The sequence below is a fragment of the Chiloscyllium plagiosum genome, chromosome 22 (assembly GCF_004010195.1).
Source record: "Chiloscyllium plagiosum isolate BGI_BamShark_2017 chromosome 22, ASM401019v2, whole genome shotgun sequence".
NCBI classification, from domain to species: domain Eukaryota; kingdom Metazoa; phylum Chordata; class Chondrichthyes; order Orectolobiformes; family Hemiscylliidae; genus Chiloscyllium; species Chiloscyllium plagiosum.
This window is the reverse complement of record NC_057731.1, coordinates 39,163,695-39,189,294: the sequence shown is the minus strand read 5'-3', so window position 1 is coordinate 39,189,294 and position 25,600 is coordinate 39,163,695. Positions and strand designations below refer to the sequence as shown.

Genomic DNA, 25,600 nt, shown 5'->3' with positions numbered 1-25,600 from the left:
CCTTTTGCTTGCCTCCAGAAAAGAGTTCATCCTATTCGTTGTTTTAATGGTTAATACAAAAATTGTAAGTGGTATTTTTAACTACTGAAAAGGGAATAGGGAGGATCAAGGACGTGGCGTACTTAGATTTTTAGAAGGCTTTTGCTAAAGTCCCCTTCAGGAGGCTGGTTACACAGATTAAAGCACTTGGGATAGCAGGTAGTGTATTAATGATTGGCTAGTAGACAGAAAACAGTGAGTAGGAAGAAATGGGTCATTTTCACATTGGAGGGCTATTGGGGTACTATAAGGAGCAGTACTTGGGCCTAGCTGTTCACAATATATATCAATCATTTGGAGTGGGGAACCAATGTAATATTTCCAAACTTGCGAATGATCAAAAGTTAAATGGTAATGTGTGTTGTGAGCAAGATGTAAAGTGCTTCAGGAGGATTTGGGCAGGATTAGTGAATAAGCTAGAACATAGCAGATGGAATATAATGTGGAAAAGTGTGAAGTTGTCCCCAGCATGGTAGGTCAAAAGCAGCCTCCAATTCCAATCCCAGGGTTTGTACATTGTTGCTCAGCCATTCAAGCAGTCAGTCAGGATCTACTGCACTTAAGGGGTGAGAAACTGAATGTCCAGCAGCCCACCACCCACCTCATCTGTTTCTGCTGTTTTGTAGGCTTTTTCCCTCCTGAAATGTGAGAGTGACAGGTATTAGGAGAGATGAAAGAGGGTCGCCAAGCTGTTACTTTTTGCTGAAGGGGAGGGGAAATGTCCTGAGTGACTGAATAGACAGCACAGAGGGCATGCAGTGTTGTTAGGTGTTGGGATGGATGAAATTGAGAAAGGAATGATGTTGCAGGTAATAATGAGAATGGTAGCGTATGAATCTTGGTGTGAGGTGGGTTACACAGAGCAAGATTGCATGTGTGAACTATTGCAGATGTTTTTCTCCAGGTGGTAGAGACTGCCCTGACAATTTTAGACTCGACTGGCATGCTCTAGTGTTGCGGCCTTACCTGAAATGTCAAATAAAAACAAAACTGAAAGATTACATTGCATTGCGTTAGGGAGCAGAAATGAGGAATGTATAAACTGCAAAATTGATCCTGCAAAGTCTCCCTTACTGACATTTGGGGAGATGTACCAAAATCATTATACTTGTTTCATAGGGTAACGAAGGGGAAACTGGACAGAAATAGGCTAAGTTATACTTTACACCAAATGTCCCAGATGCTTTCATAGTCAACCCTGGGTATTTTGTGTCCCAACTGCAGAACAGACCTACCAGAGATACCAACAAAGTCTTGTGGTATGAGATTAAACATAGGCAAGGAAACCTCCTACTGATTTGCATCTTCTGCTGTCCCTCAGCTGATGACGCAGTACCTTTTCATGTTAAACACCCTCTGTTGAGAGAGAAAAACATGGTGACTGATTCCAGTCTGGTAGGACTGTTTTTCCATACTGAAGAGACATGGAAATGTTATGGTTCTATGTTATTGAAAAAGTCAGGAGGAGCAAGTGGGACAGAAGGGAAGGTTAAAGGGTGAAGGAGGTTAGAGGTAATTGACATCAGAGAACAAAAGGCACAGGGAGTGGTAACAGGTGTAGACAAGTGAAAAAGCATGGATCTAGAATAGATACTAATGAAAATAGTCAGTTTTAACTGGAAACAAAATATGGAACTAAGAAGAATGAACAAAGTATATCAAAATGGAGAGCTGAGTTCATGGTCTGAAGTTTTGAAGGCCCGAGCAGGAAATGAGGTGTTGTTTCTCCATTTTGCATTGGGCTCTGCTGGAGCATGACAGCAGACATAGGATAGAAATGTTAGTCTGAGAGCTAAAAGTGTATGGAATGACAAGCAACTGGAAGGGAATCAAGCCATTGCTTTGAGGACAGTCTCTACCAACCACCCCCCCGCCCCCCCCCCCCCCCCCCCACCCCCACTGCTACCTCCTTCCAAAAATTCACAAACAAGGGAACTTATTTCTTCCTACCTTGAGTCTTTCTTTCACCATTGTCCAATCTTTGCATTCATATTGTTGTCTAAGACAATTAGTACCCAAAGGGCTAACTGATATCATGAGCTAAGCCCATCAGAAAACAAAGGTCTGTTCCTGTTATCTGTGTTGACAGTAATTGTATTTGCACTGACAAGTCTGATGTCTCATGAGAGACTATCTCAGATGTAATGTAGTCAGCTATTAAATACGATGTAATAAGCCCATTCTATTTATCACATTGAGCCCGTCATCCACCAAAGATTTTGTGTAGGTATCTTTCCCACCAATTTCAGTAACTTAGACTAAGACCACTAAGAGATTTGCTAATAGGGAAGTTACCTAAGGAATTTCAGATGGTAATGATGAACACGACCACAACACATTGCACAGTCTTTGTAGAGATGACATTATCTGCTTTCACCTGAAATTGGAAACATTAATCCATTTGACCTCTAATTTCCTGTCTTCTCTCAGCTTCATCCAATCCTTCTCTGGCTCTTCTCCTCCTTAAACTTCTTTGTCTCCATTTTCAGAGATTTTTTGTCTTAGTAATATTCATTCCAAATATACCAACTCCCACAACTATTTTGATCACATTTTCTCATATCATGTTCCCAGTTTCTCCAGTACTGTTGAATCTGTTCTGATGATGACACCTTCCACGATGGAGCTTCTGAAATGTCTTCCTTTAATCCTCATCCAAGTAAAAGATGTAATAGATAATGAGGCACTGTGGGCCACAGCAGCAGCAAGACGATATTCCATCATTACCTGGAACTTGGCATAAGATCCTTGATCTACCATTACCATCAAGCTAGGAGATCTGATTCCATAAAGAGTGCAGGAGGTCATGCCAGAAACAGCATTGATATGCCTAAAAATGAGACTTCCCATCCGCAGAAGCTATAAAATAGCATAATATATAATGCTAACCAATGGATACAGCTGGTTATAAACAGAATCAAGCAATCTCACAACCAACAATAGTGCAGTCCTGCCCCATCTAATTGTGAACAGTGGTGGGAAATTACACACTCAACCACTATGCAGACTCCAAAATCATCCCCATCTTTGATGAGGGTGGGAGCCAGCACATTAGAAACAACAATGACATTTGAGGATTTACAACCATCTTCAGGCAGAAGGGCTGAACATGAAAATACAATTTCCATGCTGGTTCAGCAAGAAATGAGGAAGGCAAAACACATTTGGATCTTTATTGTCGGGGATTGGGAGTCAATGTTCCATGTAAGTATTTTTTGCTGTTGGGCAGATTTCCAAGGTTGGAGGTGGAAGTCATTCTTTGGCATGTCAGTTGATGTGCTTGGAGCTTCCAAGAGACTGCATAGCTGTGCTTGGAAGTTGATTGGAGTACAAGAAAATGGAGGCTGTGTTGTTACCTATACAGATCTTCAGTGTGACCACAACTGCGTGCAGTTTTTGCTTCCATAATTAGGGACAACTATCGTTGCATTGGAGGTGGTGTAGGAAAGCTTCATTGGTTTGGTTCCTCCTGTGATGAGGGGCTGAGTAAGTCCTGTTTCTTACGTTATATTCTTATTCATCTCAACCACCTGACGAGGTCCTCTATATCACAAAAACCCATCTTCACGCACTTTGATTCACTTCACATGATGTCAATAAATAGATGTAAGCACTGGGAACTGCAATGGCTATGGGACCCTGACAATATCCTTGCCGTAGTGCTGAAGATCTGGTGCTCCTAAACTAAGCACCTTCCTAGCCAAGTTGTTCCAGTATATATAGCTACATCAATGGCAACCTGTAAAATTGCCCAGGGTGGCAGAGGACGTGGGAACCTGAGCTACGGATCAGATGGAGTATGTAGTGATACAGCATGCAGAGAGTGTGTGAGGAGGGATAGGCACTTGCAATCAGTGTGATGAGTTGAAATGTGTCTATTTGTGCCGATCAGGGATAGTGGAGGGAACTTGCGCCAGTATTCGGAGAAAGTAGAGGAGGTCCTTTGCTTCAGTATTCACAACTGAAAGGGACCTTGACGTTTCTGAGGATAGCATGAAACAGGCTGATATGCTAGAATAGGTTCATGTAGGAAGGAGAATGTGCTGAAAATTTTGAAAAAACATAAGGATAGATTAATTCCCTGGGCCAGACGGGATATAGGAGGAGACAGTGAGGACTACAGATGCTGGAGATCAGAGCTGAAAATGTGTTGCTGGAAAATCTCCAGGATTCCTGAAGAAGGGCTCATGCCCGAAACTTCGATTCTCCTGCTCCTTGGATGCTGCCTGACCTGCTGCACTTTTCCAGCAACACATTTTCAGCTCAGACGGATATACCTAAGGTTACTACAGGAAGCGAGGGAAGTGATTGCTGCTCATTTGGCGATGAACTTTGTGTCCTCACTGACCACTGGAGTAGTGCCAGATGATTGGAGGGTGGCAAATGTATTCCCTTGTTCAAGAAAGAGAATAGGGTAAATCCTGGGAATTACAGGCTAGTCAGTCTTACGTCAGTGGTAGGCAAAGTATTGGAGAATGTTCTGAGATACAGGATTTATAATTACTTAGAAAACAATAGTTTTATTAGAGATAGTCAACATGCTTTGAGAGGGGTAGGTCATGCCTCACAAACCTTTTGAATTCTTTGATGATGTGACAAAATACAATGATGAAGTAGAGCCTTGGCTGTGGTGTACATGGATTTTAGCAAAACTTTTGATAAGGTTCCCCATGGTAGGGTTATTCAGAAAGTAAGAAGGCATAGGATACAGGGAAATCTGGCTGTCTGGATACAGAATTGACTGGTCCATAGAAGGACAGGGTGGTAGTAGATGGAAAGTATTCAGCCTGGAGCTTGGTGACCAATGGTGTTCCACAGGATTGGTTGTGGGACCTCGCTCCTTTGTGATTTTATAAATGACTTAGATGATGAAGTGGAAGGGTGGGTTAGTAAGTTTGCTGATAACACGAAGATTGGTGGAGTTGTGGATAGTGTGGAGGGTTATTGTAGGTTGCATTGGAACATTGACAGAATGCAGAGCTGGTCTGGTAAGTGGCAAATGGAGTTCAACCTGGAAAAGTGTGAAGTGATTCATTTTGGAAGGTTGAATTTGAATGCAGAATACAGGGTTAAAGGCAGGATTCTTGACAGTATGGAGGAACAGAGGGATCTTGGGAGCCATGTCCATAGATCCCTCAAAGTTGCCACCCAACTTGATAGGGCTGTTAAGAAGGCATATGGTGTGTTGGCTTTCATTAGTAGGGGGATTGAGTTTAAGAACCACAAGGTTATGCAGCAGCTCAATAGAGCCCTGGTTAGACCACATTTGGAATATTGTGTTCAGTTCTGGTCGCTTCATTATAGGAAAGATGTGGAAGCTTTGGGGAGGGTGCAGAGGAGAGTTCGCAGGATGCTACCCTGATTGGAGGGCATGTCTTATGAAAAAAGGTTGAGGGACCTAGGGCTTTTCTCATTGAAGCGAAGAAGGATGAGAGGTGACTTGATAGAGGTGTACAAGATGTTGAGAGTCATAGCCAGAGTTGATAGCCAGAGACTTTTTCCCATGGCGAAAATGTCTAGGGGCATAATTTTAAGGTGATTGATGGAAGTTTTAGGGGAGATGTCAGAGGTAGGTTCTTTACACAGAGTGGTGGGTGTGTGGAATGCACTGCCAGCAGTGGTAGTAGAGTCAGGTGTATTAGGGACATTTAAGGACTCTTGGATAGGCACATGGAAGATAGTACAATGAAGGGTATGTAGGTTAGTCTGACCTTAGAGTAGGATAAAAGGCTGGCACAACAACAAGTGTTGAAGGGTCTGGACTGCACTGTATTGTTTTACGTTCTAAATATCTCCTGTACAGAAAAGGCAGGACAAATTCAGTCCAGCAGATTTCGACTTCCTTGGTTTACTCTGACTAGCAATGCAATGGAATGTGTTGTCAGCAGTGTTATTAAGCATTTAATCAGTAATGATCTGTTCATTGATGCTTAGTTTGAATTCTGATAGAGCTATTCAATTGCAGATCTCATTGCAGCCTTGGAGAAGACATGGACAAAAGAAGTTTGTAAATTCCAATGCTAAGGTGAGAGTGACATAAAGTCTGCATTTGACTAAATATGGCATCTAGGAGCTCCAGCAAAACTGGAGTTAATGGGAATCATTAATGGGAAAACATCAGAGTCCTGCCTAACACACTTGTTGATGGTAATAGCTGTTGGGGGCCAACCATCTCAGTTGCAGAATATTGCCGCAGAAATACCTCCGAGTAGTGTCCTCGGGCAAATCATCTTCATCTGTTGCTTAATCAGATGGTTAAAAATGGATCTACAGTGGAATGAATCAAAGTGCATGAAGTGGTGATCTTTGGGAAGTATTTGAGATGGATAAGAACACAATTTAAAAATAGGATTTGTTCAGCTTCTCCTCATATGACAAACCTCATTCTCCCATCCAATGGCACCTTGCTAAGTTTTTTTCAGTCACACTCGTCATTTTCCTCTATCCTGAACTGAAGAAGGTTATGACGAAGAGTCATACAGGACTCAAAATGTTAACTCTATTTCTGTCTCCTTAGATGTGCTGAGTTTCTCCAGCATTTTCTCTGTTGTTTCAGTGTTTTGCTTTTATTTGAATACATCCAACTTACTATATTCACTGCTCACAATGCAGCTTCCTCTGCAAGGCAGAGACCAAATGCAGACTGGGTGGCCGCTTTGAAGAATGCATCTACTCAGATTGCAAGCCAACCTTCAGGGAATAATTGCTTGCCATTTCAATATACCATCATCCTGTCATGCTAACTTTTCTGTCCTAGTCCTGCTGCAGTGCTCCTGTGAAGCCCTGTGTAACAGGGCAACAGCACTTGTTTTTCTCATAAGGCAGTTCTTACAGCCTTCAGATCTCAGCATTGAGCTCAACAACTTCAGGCCACAAATTCTTTCTTCCATTTGAATATTAATTCTATGTTTTTGTTTTTGGTTAGAAGTGATCTATTTTGTCATCAACATCTACTTTGAATCTACGCTTTGTCCCTTCTCTACAATTGCCACTTCCTTTTCTGCCTATTCAATGATACCAATGATAACTAATCTTCTTCGCTCTTTAACCTTTCCATAACCTTCCTTTCTGTTCCACTTGTTCCTCTCCCCTTTTCCAAAAGCATAAAACCCATCACATTTCTACTTCTCTTCGCTTCTGAAGAAGAGTCGACATTAACTTTCTTCCTCTATCTACCAATGCTGCATGATCTATTGAGTTTTTCCAGCACTTTCTAATTTTTATATCTTCCCAGATTTTGCAGATCATTCGACTGTCTCTCTGTCTGCCACTGTGAACAGTGTGTACCATCTGCAATATGCACTGTCGCAACTCACCCGGACTCCTTTGACAGTACCTTCCAAATGCACAAACTCAACCACCACAAGGAGGACAATAAATGCTAGGAACATGACAACTTGCAATTTACCTCCAAATCACACACCATCCTAATTTAAATACATTGCTAACTCCTTCATAGTCATTGGGTAAAAATCCTGGAAGTCCTTTCTTGATAGCACCACATGACATCTACATCAGGTTGATTGTAGCTATCCAAGATGGTACTTCACCTTCACCTTTTCAGCAGGAGTAGGAGTTGGAGATGGATAATAAATGCAGGCTTTGTTACGACATTTGAATACAATAGCCTTTATTGTTATGTGTACTCCATTGTAGAAATACAGAGAAAAGGTTTTACAATGGTTGCCTCTAATGTTGCCATTTTAGGTACAAGTACCTAGGTACAGAACTTGGCTACAACAGAGGAATGAAAAGTAGTTAAAAAAATAAGTTAGAAATAAGACAATGTTAAAGGGTTGACATTACGGTCAGGTAAAACATTTCAGATAAACATTACATTGTAGCAGCTCAGTGCAGGGCCTATGCATCTGGTCCAACCACTGCCTCCAGACTCCAGTCCGACAGTTGTCCCTGCTCGAGGCTCCTAATCCACTCAGTACCAGCACTCAGCTGTTCCAAGGTACGTTCCAGGATGGCCTCCCCTGTGCTGGTCTCTGCCCAGGACTTGAAGCCCATGTGCTGTTCCAGGTCTCACAGTCTACGTGCTGTTCCAGGTCTCACAGTCTACGTGCTGTTCCAGGTCTCACAGCCCATGTGCTGTTCCAGGTCTCACAGCCCACGTGCTGTTCCAGGTCTCTCAGTCTACGTGCTGTTCAAGGTCTCACAGCCCATGTGCTGTTCCAGGTCTCACAGTCCATGTGCTGTTCCAGGTCTCACAGTCCACGTGCTATTCCAGGTGTCTCAGTCTACGAGCTGTTCCAGGTCTCTCAGTCTACGTGCTGTTCCAGGTCTTACAGTCCACGTGCTATTCCAGGTCTCACAGCCCACGTGCTGTTCCAGGTCTCACAGCCCACGTGCTGTTCCAGGTCTCACAGCCCACGTGCTGTTCCAGGTCTCACAGCCCACGTGCTGTTCCAGGTCTGACAGCCCACGTGCTGTTCCAGGTCTCACAGCCCACGTGCTGTTCCAGGTCTCACAGCCCACGTGCTGTTCCAGGTCTCACAGCCCACGTGCTGTTCCAGGTCTCACAGCCCACGTGCTGTTCCAGGTCTCACAGCCCACGTGCTGTTCCAGGTCTCACAGCCCACGTGCTGTTCCAGGTCTCACAGCCCACGTGCTGTTCCAGGTCTCACAGCCCACGTGCTGTTCCAGGTCTCACAGCCCACGTGCTGTTCCAGGTCTCACAGCCCACGTGCTGTTCCAGGTCTCACAGCCCACGTGCTGTTCCAGGTCTCACAGCCCACGTGCTGTTCCAGGTCTCACAGCCCACGTGCTGTTCCAGGTCTCACAGCCCACGTGCTGTTCCAGGTCTCACAGCCCACGTGCTGTTCCAGGTCTCACAGCCCACGTGCTGTTCCAGGTCTCACAGCCCACGTGCTGTTCCAGGTCTCACAGCCCACGTGCTGTTCCAGGTCTCACAGCCCACGTGCTGTTCCAGGTCTCACAGCCCACGTGCTGTTCCAGGTCTCACAGCCCACGTGCTGTTCCAGGTCTCACAGCCCACGTGCTGTTCCAGGTCTCACAGCCCACGTGCTGTTTCAGGTCTCACAGCCCACGTGCTGTTCCAGGGTTTGCAGCCACCTGCTGGTGCTCCAGGATTCGCCTTTCAGGGTAAGGGGAGCAAAAAAGGAAAAAAGAAAAGAGAGAAAAGGCAGAGCAAAGGAGCCTCCTACTCTTGCCACCATCTTGCAGGAAGAATATGCCAAGAATGAATGAAACAGATGTAATATCTAGAATTGTAAACAGTCCTGCACATTTGGTTAAACCAGGCATAACAAGCTTAACTAGGAAAGCTTACTTCTCTAATGTCCTTGATCTTGTCATGTAAGTTGTGTGAATTCTATGTATTTTGATAGTATTTATTTTGGATTTTGGCATTGTGGCATGTGGGTTTATTCTATGTATGAAGAATTTGAGTGATTAACTTGTAAGCATTTCTGTAGCCATGACTATTTTTTCAGAAAAGTAGTATGAGAGAGAATTCTTGGAGGCTTATGAAAATATGTTGGGTGAGTTTTACAAGCAAACTGAGTAAAACAATTTTGCATTTGGTTCAGATAGAAATATCTGGAGAATTTGTTTTGGCATGGGAGAAATGCCCATAGCTTGGGGAAAGCCATTTGGATTTCAAGTTTGCGGAAGTCTTGGCAGAAGCTTCATGTGTAAAACTATTGTTCTTGAAGAAGAGAGAGAAGCTTAGAAATGTTCAGAAATAGGTTCCTCAGTGTAAGACATTAGTTTGAAAGTTTGAAACCAAACGTAGGTTAAAATTCCGAAGCTCAGAAAATGCTTTGTTGTGTAAAAATTCAAGGAAGGAGCTATCAAATTCTTGAAACTCTGAATTGAAGCCACTGTTAAACTAAGAGCTATAGAAAAGTCTGCTTGAGTTCTGTAAGGGAGCGATGTTGGGATTAATGGGATTATCTTTTACCATGGCGAAAGTGAGTACTGCAGATGCTGGAGATTAGAGTCAAGTTTAGAGTGGTGCTGGAAAAGCACAGCAGGTCAGGCAGCATCCGAGGAGCAGGAAAATTGGATCATTCCTGATTGAAGGGCTTTTGCCTGAAACGTCTATTTTCCTGCTCCTCTGATGCTGCCTGACCTGCTGTGCTTTTCCAGCACCACTCTAATCTTATTGGTTACCATGTATGTTAAAATCTTTAAATTTAAGCTATATGTAAATGGTTTGTTTATTTTACTTTTTCTTCATTTCTTTTGTGAAATAAACTTCTGTTTTATTATCGAAATTAAATCTGCAGCAATGCATTCTTATGTTTCAGTGAAAGACCACCTCGTTGAACTAAAGAAAAAGAAACAATATATGATCTATTGAGCCAGATTTCAGTCTGGGACTTAACTTGTCCAGTAATAACATCAACTGGGGTCATAACATTCTCTAGATATACTTTTCTCATACATTTCACTTTAATCGTTATTGCAGTGTAAATGATTAAAAAGGTTGTGTAATAAATATAATTGAACCTAGCTGAATTTACTAATGGTTTAATTCTCTATATATAAATGTAACACCCAACATTTTGATTAGTAAACAAAGAATCCGGAACAAAACATTGAATGTAAATTACCGCTTTAGAAATGCTGATTTTTCTTTTACAGTGTGGACTGTAAACAAGATTTTATAACTATAACTTAATGATGACCCCTGTTCCCAGTTGATGATGAGTTTTAGGAAGTGTGTAATTTTATGATGTCTGCTTCATCAGAGATGCATTATTTTATGAGTTTTTTTTAGCTTTAGTATATCCTGTTGATTGCACTCTAGCTTACTCATCAGTAAATAGATTGAAGTAATTGCAAGGGCAAGTTGCTTAATAATATATGCCATTTTAAAGCTTATTTTTTGCCTGAGATACTAAAAATCATACCTTCTAGAAACTAGATTTGATGGAACTAGCTGTGCATTTCCCAAGGAGTTAACTTCGTTCTTTGATTGTAATGATATATCACAGCCTATTAACATGTCCTCACAATGTCATTATTTGGCATTAATTCAGATGTTATCAAGGAAAATTGTGTAAAGGTACAAGGTTATTACACTATGCTGGAATGATGTTTTAGATTTTAAAATTTTATACGTTTAGAAGCTGTCATGTCAACATGCATAATCAATCAAATCCTTGTTAGACAAATCTGTCTTTTGAAAAAGAACATTGATGTAAATTCTAGCATTTGAAAATCAGCTTTTTAGCGTAGCTACCTTGTCATTTAAAGAAGCTTATTATATACTTTTATGCAGGAAGAACTAGAAAACATCCAAGCTTAGGCTGATAACGTGCCACAAAAGAAAGTTTAACTATATCCTCTTGACTTTCATTGGCATCGTCTGTGTCAAAAGAAAAGCCAGCCTTAATATCCTGCTAGTAATAATTTGCAATAGAACTGTGGCTTCCAGAACAGGTCAGAGGCTGGACATTCTGCAGTGAGCAGCTCACCACCTTATTCGCCAAAGTCTGTCCACTAGCGACAAGACAGAGGTCAGGAGAGTACTCTCTACTCACCTGATTTGGAGTTAACCTTCTTGTCCATTGTGTTTCTCTATCCTCATTGTCTTCTTCTTCCTATCCTCATCTCTCCTCATCTCTCTCCATAAGATACAGAAATGCTTCAGAACTGCATTAAAACCCCAGAGAAGAACAAGTGAACACATTTCTTGATTCTGTAGGCCCAGTAGCAGATCATGGTTAAAAAGAACATAATGCAAGAGAAGAGACAGATACCCATGCTTTTAAGAGTATTTGACAAATATTTTATGTTAAGAACCAACCACAGAATGGCAAGAGAAAGATTTAACAGAAGGGTACAGCTCTTAGCAGTACTTGTTGACACCTTTGATTAGATTAGATTCCCTAGTGTGGAAACAGGCCACACCGACCCTCTGAAGAGTAACCCACCCAGACTCACTACCCTCTGACTAATGCGCCTATCGCTATGAGCAATTTAGCATGGCCAATTCACCTGACCTGCACATCTTTGGACTGTGGGAGGAAACCGGAGCACCCAGAGGAAACCCATGCAGACACTGGGTGAATGTCAAACTCCACACAGACAGTTGCCCAAGGGTGGAATCGAACCTGGGACCCTGGTGCTGTGAGGCAGCAGTGCTAACTACTGAGCCATTGTGCCGCCCCTTTGTGAATGAATATTATACATTGTCAGAATTATCAGATTATGATGACTTGCAACCAGAACTAATTCAAGACAGAATTGTCATCAGAATTTTGAATCCATTTCTTTAAGATGTGCTAAACTGAAAAGAGGATCTCATTTGGAAAGAGCTATCCAAATGGTGGTAGAAACTGAAATCCAAAAGCAGTGCAGGGAAATGATAGGAACAGAAAGTCAACTAACCCTAAGAAGGTCATCAGAGTTTGTCAACTTTCTAAGGTTCAAAAAAACAGAACAACACAGAACATTTTTGTTTTGTGCTGGTCTGTCATTTTGATACTAGAAGTTACTATACCAGATTCATTTTTTTTAAATGACAAAACCAGTAACAATGAACAGCTTTATCAAGCCATTTCATAAGAAAGTGGGACATTTCCAGAAAATGTTGTAAAGTCAAAAACAGCCTTTCAACAACAGAATTAATCATGCTCACTTGTGAAAGGGGTTAAAACCTGACACCCAGAAAACTAAGACATTCCTTCATTAGGACGGATGCCCTTGTATGAAGTACCACTTTTACAGAATGCAACACAACTATTCTGAAGGTAAAAGGTTACTCTTCCGAACCAGATAGGACCAAGATCATCTAACTCATTTTTAACTTAACACTATGATACGTGATACTGTATTATCTGAAAAAGTAAACCAGTCTTTGATTTAGTTCTTCATTGGAGGAGTGGGTGGAACAACCCCCAGTTGAAAGGGTGCTCTATGTGCCATTAAGGCATAAAGATTATTACTAAACATAAAAGGCATAAGTTATCTATATTCAGCAGATCTTGTCATTGAACAAGAATGCATGGACCTCCCCTGCTGAATATACAACTCATAACCACGAGAAGAGTAGATTTGAGAAACAAATACCCTAAACTATTCACAGGTTCAGGTTAACATAACACAGAATGTAGCATTGCACTAACGCAAAAATGATACATCGTTTTGTCTGTTCACAGCTAGGAAGAGTCTTCATCTTTTAAATGAAGCTAATAAAAAACACTTCCAGGAGGTGACCAGTATAGGTGTCGTTTCAAGCTGACAAATCCAACAGGATGGTGTTTGAGCATTGGAGGTGGTCATATCAAAATCTCTCAGTTCTATCAGAATATGCATTGATCTTACAAATCTCAACAAGGCAGTGGCTAGAGCAATCCAGCTGATGGCTGATATGGATTAGAGCTAATCCAAACTCTCTTAAAACAAGATCTGGACCAAGCTCGTTGGCAGTTACTGGCAGGTTTCATGAGGTGAAATATTCATTCCACATACACTACTCCATTTGAGACTTTTGGAATCATCTCAAATCCAGAGATGTTCCAACATCTTAATCCAACATTCTACAAACATTGGAGGGCAGTAAATGTCATATGGACAATATCCTGATCCACAGGGAAAAGTACATATTTCTGACCAAGGAGTAAGCTCAGCTTAACACAAATGTACGGCAGCAAGGCTTATCCTCAATGGGAAATGTGAATTCTAGAAGAACTCTATTCTGGGTCATTACTGACAACAATAATATTAAGCCAGACTCTCAATAAGCAAGGGATGTAAAAGTCAGTCTATAACTTAGAAAGATTTCTGGGAGTGCCAAACTTTTATCCCACTTGGCATCATCATCTTGAGACACTTACTCATAAAGTCTCATGGATTGTTAGAGACACAATACAAAGAGACTTTCATAAGATCAAAGACACACAGACTTCCACAGGTGTCTTGGCCATGTGATGAATATAAATTGTGGTCCATGATTAGATAGTTGGGATTCCACGCATGACAAATATTTCATGTAGGACTTTGAAGACTTCATCTGCAGTTATGTATTAACATTAATTAATTTTAGTCGACTGAGAGAAATACTACATCCAATTCACAGTGGATTAGACCACAGGGACTAAAATATATGTGCATTATTTGATACATGTGCCCAGTGTCATCTCAGATGCTTTGGATAGATTCAGTGCTACTAATCTTGGTCTAATTTATAGAAACTAAAGTGGGGAAAGATGCCTACCTGACATCTTCAGCAGAAGAAAGAAATGGACAAAGAATGTTTATAACATAGCATTCACTAGTCAGTTACATATATTTGAGGAGAAAGTGAGGTCTGCAGATGCTGGAGATCAGAGCTGGAAATGTGTTGCTGGAAAAGCGCAGCAGGTCAGGCAGCATCCAGGGAACAGGAGAATCGACGTTTTGGGCATAAGCCCTTCTTCAGGGCTTATGCCCGAAACGTTGATTCTCCTGTTCCCTGGATGCTGCCTGACCTATATATATTTGAGTTAAGTGAGAGCCTCTTGTGAGACCTCAGGCTCAAAATTAAGAGTAAGTACACATTACTGTTTCGCTACATAGAACTTTGCACTGAATGTGCAACTGGAACGAGAGCTGGTAATGAGCTTAGAACCTAGAACTGGTTAGCTGCTCTCAAGAGTACTGTTTTAAACCCTGATGGACAAAATTTGCCTCATATGGTTAGATAACCTTTTCAAGTATCAACTGTCTCAAATAATCTTGCCCAAAGCTATATTCTGGTTATTAATTCTTTGTGCAATTGTTTCCCCAACCCCAAAATCTCTGACTTTATAGAATCAGTCAATCCAGAAGTCTGTCTACCCTTTCTAATTGTGTATGCACGAAATCTGTTCCTCCACTGTTTGAGGATAATTGATTTGAATATTAGTCTAATGTTTGAGTTGCTTGTGGCTGATCAGATTCTTGCTTCATCCTATTGAAGTAGTGACACCTTGTGATTCTTAAATGTGATATGGTATCTGCGATTCGAACACATTGTTCCCCCAGAGGTGTTTGTGAGGTATGAGTTGTTAATTTGGGACATGGTTTATGACAGTCCTGTTCCTGTTCTGATACTTGATTCATACCAATTGACCTTGATCCAGACTTCCCAAGGTTTTCATGCCTGTTGTGGTTAGCTGCTTGTAGTTAATAAAATTTCTGTTCTTTGTGGCAAATCTGCAGGAATATTTTTGTGAAGTCATCTATGCTCTTCTTTGACTGTTTAGACTGGACCATTCAACTGAGAGTATCTTGGTGAACTAGTCATGTGCTTGTACCCTGAAATGGTCACAACTTTCTCAATTGCTTCTTTGGCAAGTTGTGGTCCATTATTAGATATAACTACAGTTGGGATTCCATGCATGACAAATATTTCATGGAGGACTTTGAAGATTCCATTTGCGGTTATGTATGAACATTAGTTAATTTTGGTCGATTGAGAAAAATAATTGACTACTATTAAATAAGTGCCCTTCAAGTACAAACAGGCTAGCTCCTACTTATTCCCATCTGGTCTGGTGGGAAGAGTAGCAGGAATGAATGCTTCACTTCTTTCAAGGCCATTGTGATAATCACTCAGGACAACTTCAATCTGTTTAGTGATTAGCAGCCACCATACTGAAACCTGAGCTCCAACTCCACAGGTGTCCAGATGTCCTTCATGTGTCCTGCCTTGCTGAAGGAGGGATAATAAGTGTAGAAGAAAACCAGTAAGTCATCCACAATCATGAAATGCTATCTACATTTGAAAACGTTTTTGATAGTTAAGCCATTACATTTCTTTTCTGGCCACCTTGGTGCTTGCTGCAAGAATTGAGATGATTTGTAAATTCTTTGTCAGCTGAAAAAAAGGTTGTCAGCAGTAACTCTGGAGGGGGCATCTGCTGACAGCTATCATTTCTCTTGTGTGCATTTGATCTTATATGCAAATCCTATGAGATGAAAATGAAGCTGCTTTATACAAAGAGGCAATCTTGCTAAATCCTTTTCATCTAACTGAGACCAACAGTTTTCTAAGAACTTTGAGACCCAGTTTGTAATCTCATGGGCCCATGTAATTCAGAGAGCGTCCTTTCCAATAACTTAATATTGAATTTCTGTATCCAATAATACTCTGGAAACAAGTATACTGGCTTTATGTATCCTCTGACTGTACCAATACCTCGCCCGAGGCATTTAGAACAATAGTACTGGGAAATGATGAGCTGAGGATGGGTGAAGTTAGGCTCCATTATCGAAATGTACTGGTGGCATAACCTATGGAGTTGGAAGCTCATCTCAGGATCAGTTATGGCACAGGCAGGTTTAGACACAGGCTGTTGCAAAGGGAGAGGAATGGAATTTCTAATGAGATTGAAAACAATGGCTTCAGTCTTCCTATTTTTTTCTACTAGAGGAAGTTGCTGCTCATCTGGTGCTGAATGTTGGTTAAACAGTCTGGTTAATTAGTGACTTTGAGGGAGTTGAGAGAGTTGTTGGTGAGGTAGAATTGGGTGTCTTCATTTAGTTTGAAAACTGAAGACATACTTCTGCATCATGACGTTGAGGAGTAGCATGAAGATGAATATTGGTTGGAAGCTGAGGATCATCCTAGAGGAACTGGGGAGATAATGGGTGCAGGAGGAATCATTGCCAGTGATTTTCTGACTAAGATTAGATTATTAAGATGGAATCAAGTAGCAGAAGTCCCCATAACAGTTAACAGTAAAGCGGCGAAGGAGGAGGATGGTGTTGCTAACTCTGTCAAAGATGCTACAGAGGTCAAAAAGGACAAGGAGGGATAGTTTACCTTTCTCACCTCATTCACATAGATGCCATTTGTGATGTTGATAACAGCCAGTTGATATCCTGTGGCAGGTAACCTTTTGGAAGGAGTTTAAACATAGAGTTCCAAGAAAGATAAGCATGGATTTGGGAAACAACAACACAATGTCTTTGGTGGAAGCATTGTACTTTGCAAAGACATTGAGGTTAACAAATGGTTTTGTGTTGACAAGATGGGAGCTGATGGCAGATTTAAAGTAGACATAGAGTCATGGAGATGTACTATGTGGAAACAGACCCTTCGGTCCAACCTGTCCATACCGACCAGATATCCCAACCCAAACTAGTCCCACCTGCCAGCACCTGGCCCATATCCCTCAAAACCCTTCCTATTCATATACCCATCCAAGTGCCTTTTAAATGTTGCAATTGTACCAGCCTCCACCACTTCCTCTGCCAGCTCATTCCATACACGTACCGCCCTCTGTGTGAAAAAATTGCCCCTTAGGTCTCTTTTATATTTTTCCCCTCTCACCCTAAACCTATACCCTCTAGTTCTGGACTTCCCGATCCCAGGGAAAAGACTTTGTCAATTAACCTATCCATGTCCCTCATAATTTTGTAAACCTCTATAAGGTCACCCCTCAGCCTCCGACGCTCCAGGGAAAACAGCCCCAGCCTGTTCAGCCTCTCCCTATAGCTCAAATCCTCCAACCCTGGCAACATCCTTGTAAATCTTTTCTGAACCCTACAAAATCTGAAGTGAGAAAGAAGCCCATTAACAATTATTGACTAGGATGGGGACCAGAAAAGAAAGTGGCTGGTCAGATGCCTAATAGAATTAGGGTCAAAGAAGCTTGGGTCTTGTGGACAAAATGGCTTAGGAAGAGAATGAAGGGAGATGGGAGAAACTAGGTTAAGTTGAGAGTTCTGTGCAAGAGCAGGGAGGACCTTTAAAAGGAAGTTTATCTCAGTGGCCTAATGGCGGCATGGAATGTGGCAGACACAGCTGATTGGACATTGTTTTTTTCGTTACAAAGTAGCCCATGAACTCCTTGGATTGTTTGTTGGAGGTGAACTTGAAGACTACAAAGGGATATGGTTTCCAAAAGACTGCTTGCAGTAAGGAAAGGAGGTTGGCTTTTCAGGAATGTCTGGGAATAATGGCAGGCAATGGATTTGACCCAGGTAATATTCTGGGGACAGGAGTTCAAACCCCATCATGTCAGCTTGTGGAATTTGAATTCAATAATAATCTTAAAATAAGAGTCTAATGATGACCATGAAACCATTGTTGGGGAAACCCCATCTAGGAAGGAAATCTGCCATCCTTACCTGGTCTGACCTACATGGGACTTCAAACGCACAGCAATGTGGTTGACTCTTAACTACCCTCTGGGCAATTAGGGATGGGCAATAATACTAACCTAGGCAGTGATGCCCACATCCCATGAATGAATAAAAATAAAGAGCCGATCAGAGCAGGACCTGATAGTGCTTTCTGTGGTAGTTGAGATCTAATGTTTGATAACTAAACCATTTGACCACTACATCCTTTGAGACCTACTATCTTTTTGAAAGCAGTTTCCAGGAGATGTGCAGGTTAGCTGGATTGGCCATGTTAAATTGTCCATAGTGTCCAGGGATGTGCAAGCTAGGTGGATTAGTCATGGAAACTGCACTGTTACAGGGATAAGCGAGAGGGGCGGATCTGATTGGATGCTCCTCTTTGGAGGGGCAGTGTGGACTCAATGAACCAAATGGCCCGCTTTCCCACATAGGGGTTCTATGATTTAGTATGCACAGAAAGTTTTAATTAAAGCATAGAAATAAGAATAGAAAGAATAACTTTAAAATTTGGACTAAATTATTTTTTGCACCATGTGCTTCAGCTACTCACTGCCCTCTATCCTTGCTTCATTTGAAGATTGTATTTGGTCTTGAGTTGGTTTGCACAATGTCAAATGGGATGATTTGTTTGTATCAATTATAAAAGAAACACTTCTTGTTTTCACAGAATAATTAGCAAAATTGCAGAGTTTGATGCAAAAGCAATGGTAGAAATTATAGATGTGACATAATAATACCAATGTTTGATGGAAGACAACTGAGCAATGGCCTTGCAAAGAACAATAACATTAGCATTGTAAAATCTTGCATCTCTGAATCATTGTGAACAATAGATAGAGATAATTTCATCCACACAAAGAGACTTAAAAAGAAATTTAAAAAGAAATTGCATTTATTTTCTGTTTTGTCACAAAAAGCATTGTGGAAATTCAGAGATAACGCGAAAAGATAAAGATGGAAGTGATAGAAAAATTAAAGCTTTGTTAAATAGCTAGGTTTTCAAGATGGTCTTGAAGGAAAAGTGGAAGGTGGTACATTTTGAGAAGGGAATTCCAGAGCGTGATGCTGGTTCCTTGACTGACAATGAAGGAGTGGGTAGGGCATGAGGATGAACAAGCTCCTTCAGTGTGAAGATTGAAGTATTGTAGTCGGAGGAATCTGGAAGGCTGGAGGAAGTTACAAAAATAGTGAGATTTAAGATGTGTCCATCCTACAAAGAGGTTTAAAGACAAGAAATGGAATTTTCAATTTGCAATTTTGGAATGCAGAGTTTAGGAAGAGGTGAAATTTACAGAGTGGAGAAATGAAGGTTGACCAAGAATGCACTTAATGAAAAGGCAAGGCTTCATTGAAAATGGAGGTGATGTCACAGAGTAGAAGAAGGTGGTGTGTATGATGGAGAGGTTATGGGGCTATAACCTTCATTCGTAATTTATTAAGGCAGGGAGGGAAATTAAATCCACAGTAATGATCCATAAATGGGTCACCTAGATAGAGTGCTAATTTTAATGGCTAGTTTGGGTGTGCAGTGGGAGGAAAATTTGTGATTGGCACAGGAGTATTATTAGCAGTGGGAGTGGGTAAAAGGCACTAGGTGGCAGGGATTGGCATGCATGGGATATGAGGAGTGAGAGGGTTGACGGCTGAAGGAGAGTTTCGTAATTTATTATTTTAATTTTGTAGACACAGTGTAGGATGTCCTGAAGAATGTTTCCAGCCCAGCTCACCTCAGAACCTCCTTGGCTCTTCCCGGATTGCTTGCCAACTTCCAATCCAACCTGTAGCTCCTTCCACCATCCCAACTAAAAAGAGGGATTGCAGGTGACTGTTTCTAGCAGTTGGGTTGAATAGCTGAAAATTCTCCAGCCTGCATACCAGATGTGGGAATGAACATCAGAGCCTTTGTCTTTTATTTTCGTGTTTTTATTATAAATACTGATGTCCACATTTGTAAGAACGACTGACTTAAATGTTCCCTGCTGTAATTGCACTATTCGCAGTGCCATCATTAGCAGGAGGATGTAATTTCAGCTTGACAAGCTCAGAGTCAGTTTCCATTATAAAAGTGGACAGAGAAATTTAAGAAAACTAGGTTTATGTCTAGTTTCTTTAGCCTCCATGTGCATTGCTTGTCGACAAAGCTTATTATTGTCAGGATTTTTGATACAAATTTTAACATTGACAGATTAAACTGCCTACATAAACATGTTTGACAGCAATTCACTACACAAACAACTCCCTCAGAAGATATAGTTGCATTGTTGGCTTACCCAACTCTCTTTCCACCACCATCCTGGTTTTCCTTACTGTCAGCAATTTGTTCCCTCTTTATCCAGTTTTTGAATCCCCAGATTTCCGGCTGACCAAATATTCTCAAGGGGGAGAGGGGCCAGCAGGAGGTCATTGTACACATTGGAACCAACAACATAGGAAGGGAAAAGCTGGAGATTCTGAAGGGAGATTACAGAGAGTTAAGCAGGAATTTAAAAAGGAGATCCTCGAGAGTAGTAATATCTGGATTACTCCCGATGCTACAAGCTAGTGAGGGCAGGAATAGGAAGGTAGAGCAGAAGAGTGCATGGCTGAGGAGCTGATGTACGGGAGAAGGATTCACATTTTTGGATCATTAGAAGCTGTTTTGGGGTAGAAGTGACTTGTACAAGAAGGACGCACTGCACCTAAATTATAAGGGGACTAATATACTGGCAGAGACATTTGCTAGAGCTGCTTGGGTGGATTTAAACTAGTAAGATTGGTTGGTTGGGGGATGTTGGGAGTGGAGGGGGGAGGTGGTTGGTGGAGGGTGTTGGGGGTGGGTGGGACCCAGGAAGATAGTGAGGAAAGATTTCAATCTGAGAATGGTACAGTTGAGAACAAAGGCGAGTCAAGCTGTCAGGGCAGGTGGGGCAAAGCAGAGAACAAGGAAGGACTGATGAATTAAACTGTATTTATTTCAATGCAAGAGGCTTCACAGGGAAGGCAGATGAACTCAGGGCATGGATAGGAACATGGGACTGGGATACCATAGCAATTACAGAAACATGGCTCAGGGACAGACAGGACTGGCAGGATACAAATGCTACAGGAAGGACAGAAAGGGAGGCAAGAGAGGAGAGGGAGTGGGGTTTTTGAGAAGGGATAGCATTACAGCTGTACCGAGGGAGGATATTCCAGAAATACACCCAGAGAAGTTATTTGGGTGGAACTGAGAAATAAGAAAAGGATGATCACCTTATTGGGATTGTATTACAGACGATCTAATAGTCAGAGGGAAATCGAGAAACAAATTTGTAAGAGATCTGTTATCTTTAAGAATAATAGGGTGGTTATGGTAGGAGATTTTAACTTTCCAAACATAGACTGGGACTGCCATAGTGCTAAGGGTTTAGATGGAGAGGAATTTGTTAATTGTGTATAAGAAAATTTTCTGATTCAGTATGTGGATGTAAAGAAGGTGCAAAACTTGACCTACTCTCAGGAAATAAGGCAGGGCAGATGACTGAGGTGTCAGTGGGGGAACCTTAGGGCCAGCAATCATAATTCTATTAGTTTTAAAACTTGAAAGGGTTCAGAAAAGATTTGCAAGGATGTTGCCAGGGTTGGAGGATTCAAGCTATCGGGAGAGGTTGAATAGGCTGGGGCTGTTTTCCCTGGAGTGTCAGAGGCAGAGGGGTGACCTTATAGACGTTTATAAAATCATGAGGGGCATGGATAGGATAAATGGACAAAGTCCTTTCCTTGGGGTGGGGGAGTCCAGAATTAGAGGGCATAGGTTTAGGCTGAGAAGGGCAAGATATAAAAGAGGCCTAAGGGTCAACTTTTTCACTCAGAGGGTGGTACGTGTATGGAATGAGCTGCCAGAGGAAGTGGTGGATGCTAATACAATTGCAACATTCAAAAGACATTTGGATGAGTGTATGAATAGGAAGGGCTTGGTGCTGGCAGGTGGGACTAGATTGGGTTGGGATATCTGGTTGGCATGGACGAGCTAGACTGAAGGGTCTGTTTCCATGCTGTACATCTCTATAGCTTTATGACTCTAAGTCCTTTGCCTGTTTTCAGGACTCATGCGCATGTAGAGGGAGCTCTTCCACTCAAGTTCAGAATTGTCGTCCTCTATCGTGCCAACATTTCTGTTGTAAGTGAGCTTGGATGCTTGTGCTTTTTATACAATGTCTGTGGTTTGTTTTTCTGTATTGATTGCATGATACTTAAAAACAAACACATTCTTCCAACCCAAATTCTCATTTTGTTCTTCAGCCTTTGGCATTCTTCATGTCACTTGAGCAGTTTCTCTTTTAAAATGTATGATCACCACATTCGTTGAGAATATTGAGATTAAACTGCTAAAGTGTACTGATCCAGACTCTCGATGGATAACACCAAGGTATATTGAAATGTCTGTTTGTATTGGCAAAGTGTGTATTTATGTCCACTTGACCTCAACTCTTCCTTTGCATTCTGCACATTAATTTTGAATAGATCACTCCTCTCCCCCCACCTCCCAAATCTGACAGAGTTTCTGGCTGCTAACCCACTCTCCTCTCCCCTCACAAGTCTCTGATGAGGTTCTCTGATGTGAAACTAAATAGGGGGTGGGGTCAGTGGCATGGGAAATTATGGATCAAATTAAAGAGAGGGAGGCCTCAGCAGAGGTTATTAAAATTGCCAGAACAAATAGCTGCACAGAGAAAATGGTAAAGGTCAGGAGTCTAACTTCAGGCACAGTGGATAATAGGACAACTATGAGTAGTGGGTGGGGGTGCAGTCAATGCAGGACTGAAGGTGTCATTGCGCTCAGTATGTGAAACAAGATAAATGGGCTTGTAACATCACTTGAAATTGGCAGGTATAATGTTGTGGGCATCAGAGACATGGCTGCAAGGGGATCAGGGCTGGGAACTAAATATCCAAGGGTAAATGTCCTATCGAAAGGACATGCAGAGGGCACAGGGTTGCATTATTAGTAAGAAATTGAATTCAAGTGATCGCTAGAAGCAGTGTAGAGTTGGAAAATGTAGAATCTGTGTGGGAAGAGTTGAGGAACTGCATTGTCAGGACGTGAGGAAGAAAGTAAATCAGGAAATAGAAAAGGCATTTTCAGAAAGGCACTTTTACAATAGTGATTGGGCACTTCAGTATGCAGGTAGACTGGGGAAATCAAGTTGGTAGTGGATCCCATAAGAAGGAATTTGTGGAGATGGGTTTTTTTACTAGAGCAGCTTGTGGTACAGCCCATCAGGGAACAAGCAATTCTGGATTTGGTGAAGTGTGATACAGATTTGATCAGGGAGCCTAAGGTGAAGGATCCCTTAGGAAGCAGTGACCATAATATGATAAATTCACCCTGCAGGTTGAGGGGGAGAATCTTGAATCATATGTGATGATATTACAGTTGAGTAAAGATAACTACAGTGAGCTGAGAAAGGAGCTAGCCAGAACCGATTGGAAGTGAAGACAGTGGAGCAGCAATGGCAGGAGTCTCTGGAGATAGTTCATCCCGAGGAAAAAGAAGCATACTAAATGGCGGGTGAAGCAACAAAGGCTGGCAAGGGACAGCATAAACCCCAAAAAACACACATGATGTGGTGAAGGATAGTAGGAGCCGGACGTTTGGGAAGCCTTTAAAAACCAGCAGAGAACAACTCGATTAGAGGGTATCTGATTGAAACTTACAGAGAGGCCTGGATAGAATGGACGTGGAGAAGGTGTTTATATGAGCAGGAGAGACTAGGACCTGAGGGCACAGCCTCAGAATGAAGTGGCAATGCTTTAGAACTGAGATGAGGGGAAATTGCTTCAGCCAGTGGGTGGTTAATCTGAGGAACCCATTGCCAAAAAGCCTGTGGAGACCAAATCATTCATTGTATTTAAGATAGAAATAAATCGGTTCATGATTAGTAAAGAGATCAAAGGTTGCAGGAAAATGGGGTTAAGAAACATTTCAGTAAAGATGGAAGGGTGAAGAAGACTCAATGTGCCAAATGGCCCAATTCTGCTCTTATACCTTTTGGTTTTTTGATTCTGTAGTTCACTGGTTTCCCAGTGCTACCCTGGTAAATTAGCAGATATTTTAAATCTATATTTTAGAAGCCATTGCATTTCCTTTATCCTTTCTTCTATCTCTTCATATAATTCTATAAAATTACTTAGCAGTTGTCTTTAAAAAATATATTTATCTGTTTCTAATTTATTTATATTTCAGCAAGTGCTTCATAATTTCATACCTTGTTACAGAATAGTTGGTTTATTCATAAATGAAGTAACACTAATGGCAGGTATTACTCAGGATTATTCCTCGTTCTGAGCAAAACCACTAGAAATCAGACAGAAATGCCAGACTGAATGCTGACCTTTAGAAAGCTGAATTCACTCTGCATCAAGGGAAGAAAATTACTTTGATGATCAGTGTTTGGTGCAAAAGTGCTAATCTTTGCAGAAATTCTATCTTTCAGCTGGAGAAAGACAACAAGTCACTTAAAAGAATCAGCAATTTGTATTTGGCAAAACTTGGAAAGGAGACCACCTCGCTAGACTTGTCTTTAGATGAGGATTTAGCAATTGATGTGACAAATGCAACATTGGACAAAGATGCCAGATGTTCCTCCGTTGACTGCCAACATCAAATCCAAGGTGAAGTATTGTTAAAAAAAAAAGATATCTCATTGAAAAGAGAAATCCTCAATCCACCCATGCAGTTCCTTGAAATAAAAAAAAAGTCATTGCCTCAAGTGTTAATATTTTTATTCTTGCAAAGCATTATGGATGTATAATGTATGTGAGAATATACAAGAACATACAAACTAGGAGCAGGAGTAGGCCATCTGGCCCTTTTGAGCCTGCTCCACTATTTGATAAGATCATGGTTGATTTTCTTTGTGGCCTCAGCTCATCTTATCCACTCTCTCACCGTATCCCTTAATTCCTTTACTGTTCAAAAATCTATTTATTTTTGCCTTAAAAAGATTCAATGGGGCAGCCTCAACTGCTTTACTGGGCAGGGAATTCCACAGATTCATAACCCTTTGTGTGAACAAGTTCCTCCCCAAGTCAATCCCAAATCTGGTCTCCCTTATTTTGAGGTAGTGCCTTAATGGAGGTTGCTTTTTCATCTTTGCATCTTTAGTAAGCTGCATACTTTTCAAACTGAATCATTTCCAAAAACTAAAACAAACATGAATCAATCATCTGAGACCAGTTCAAAGATGAACTCACGTTCTAGATTGAATTCTTATTTCCTGGTCAATAATAACACATAAAGTGGTTTTAAAACATTTCCAAACAGCCTATTAAGATCTATAGAAGTTTCTTTTGCATTTGCTTTAATGTTGGTAGCATTTACCCTGTACTAACAAAATGGAATCACAATTTGATCACTGCTACAGAGAGCACAAGGGTCTATTTTCTGTGGGCAAACCACAAAATTGAGTCAATAGTGTAACTTGGTTGTCCCAGTTCCACAATGCTG

General features: G+C 41.3%; 1 protein-coding gene across 8 annotated transcripts in view; it reads left to right on the top strand.

Annotated features, from left to right (window-relative positions):
• Positions 1–25,600, top strand: part of shtn1 (shootin 1) — a 105,316-nt gene that overhangs the window by 33,755 nt on the left and 45,961 nt on the right. For 7 of the 8 annotated variants that reach the window (XM_043712830.1, XM_043712827.1, XM_043712828.1 and 4 more), the window contains one exon: positions 24,588–24,765. In XM_043712830.1, coding sequence (XP_043568765.1) covers positions 24,588–24,765 — 178 coding nt within the window. Of the gene's footprint in view, positions 1–22,194; positions 22,271–24,587; positions 24,766–25,600 lie in introns of all 8 variants that reach the window. The other variant, XM_043712832.1, reaches the window with a different exon arrangement.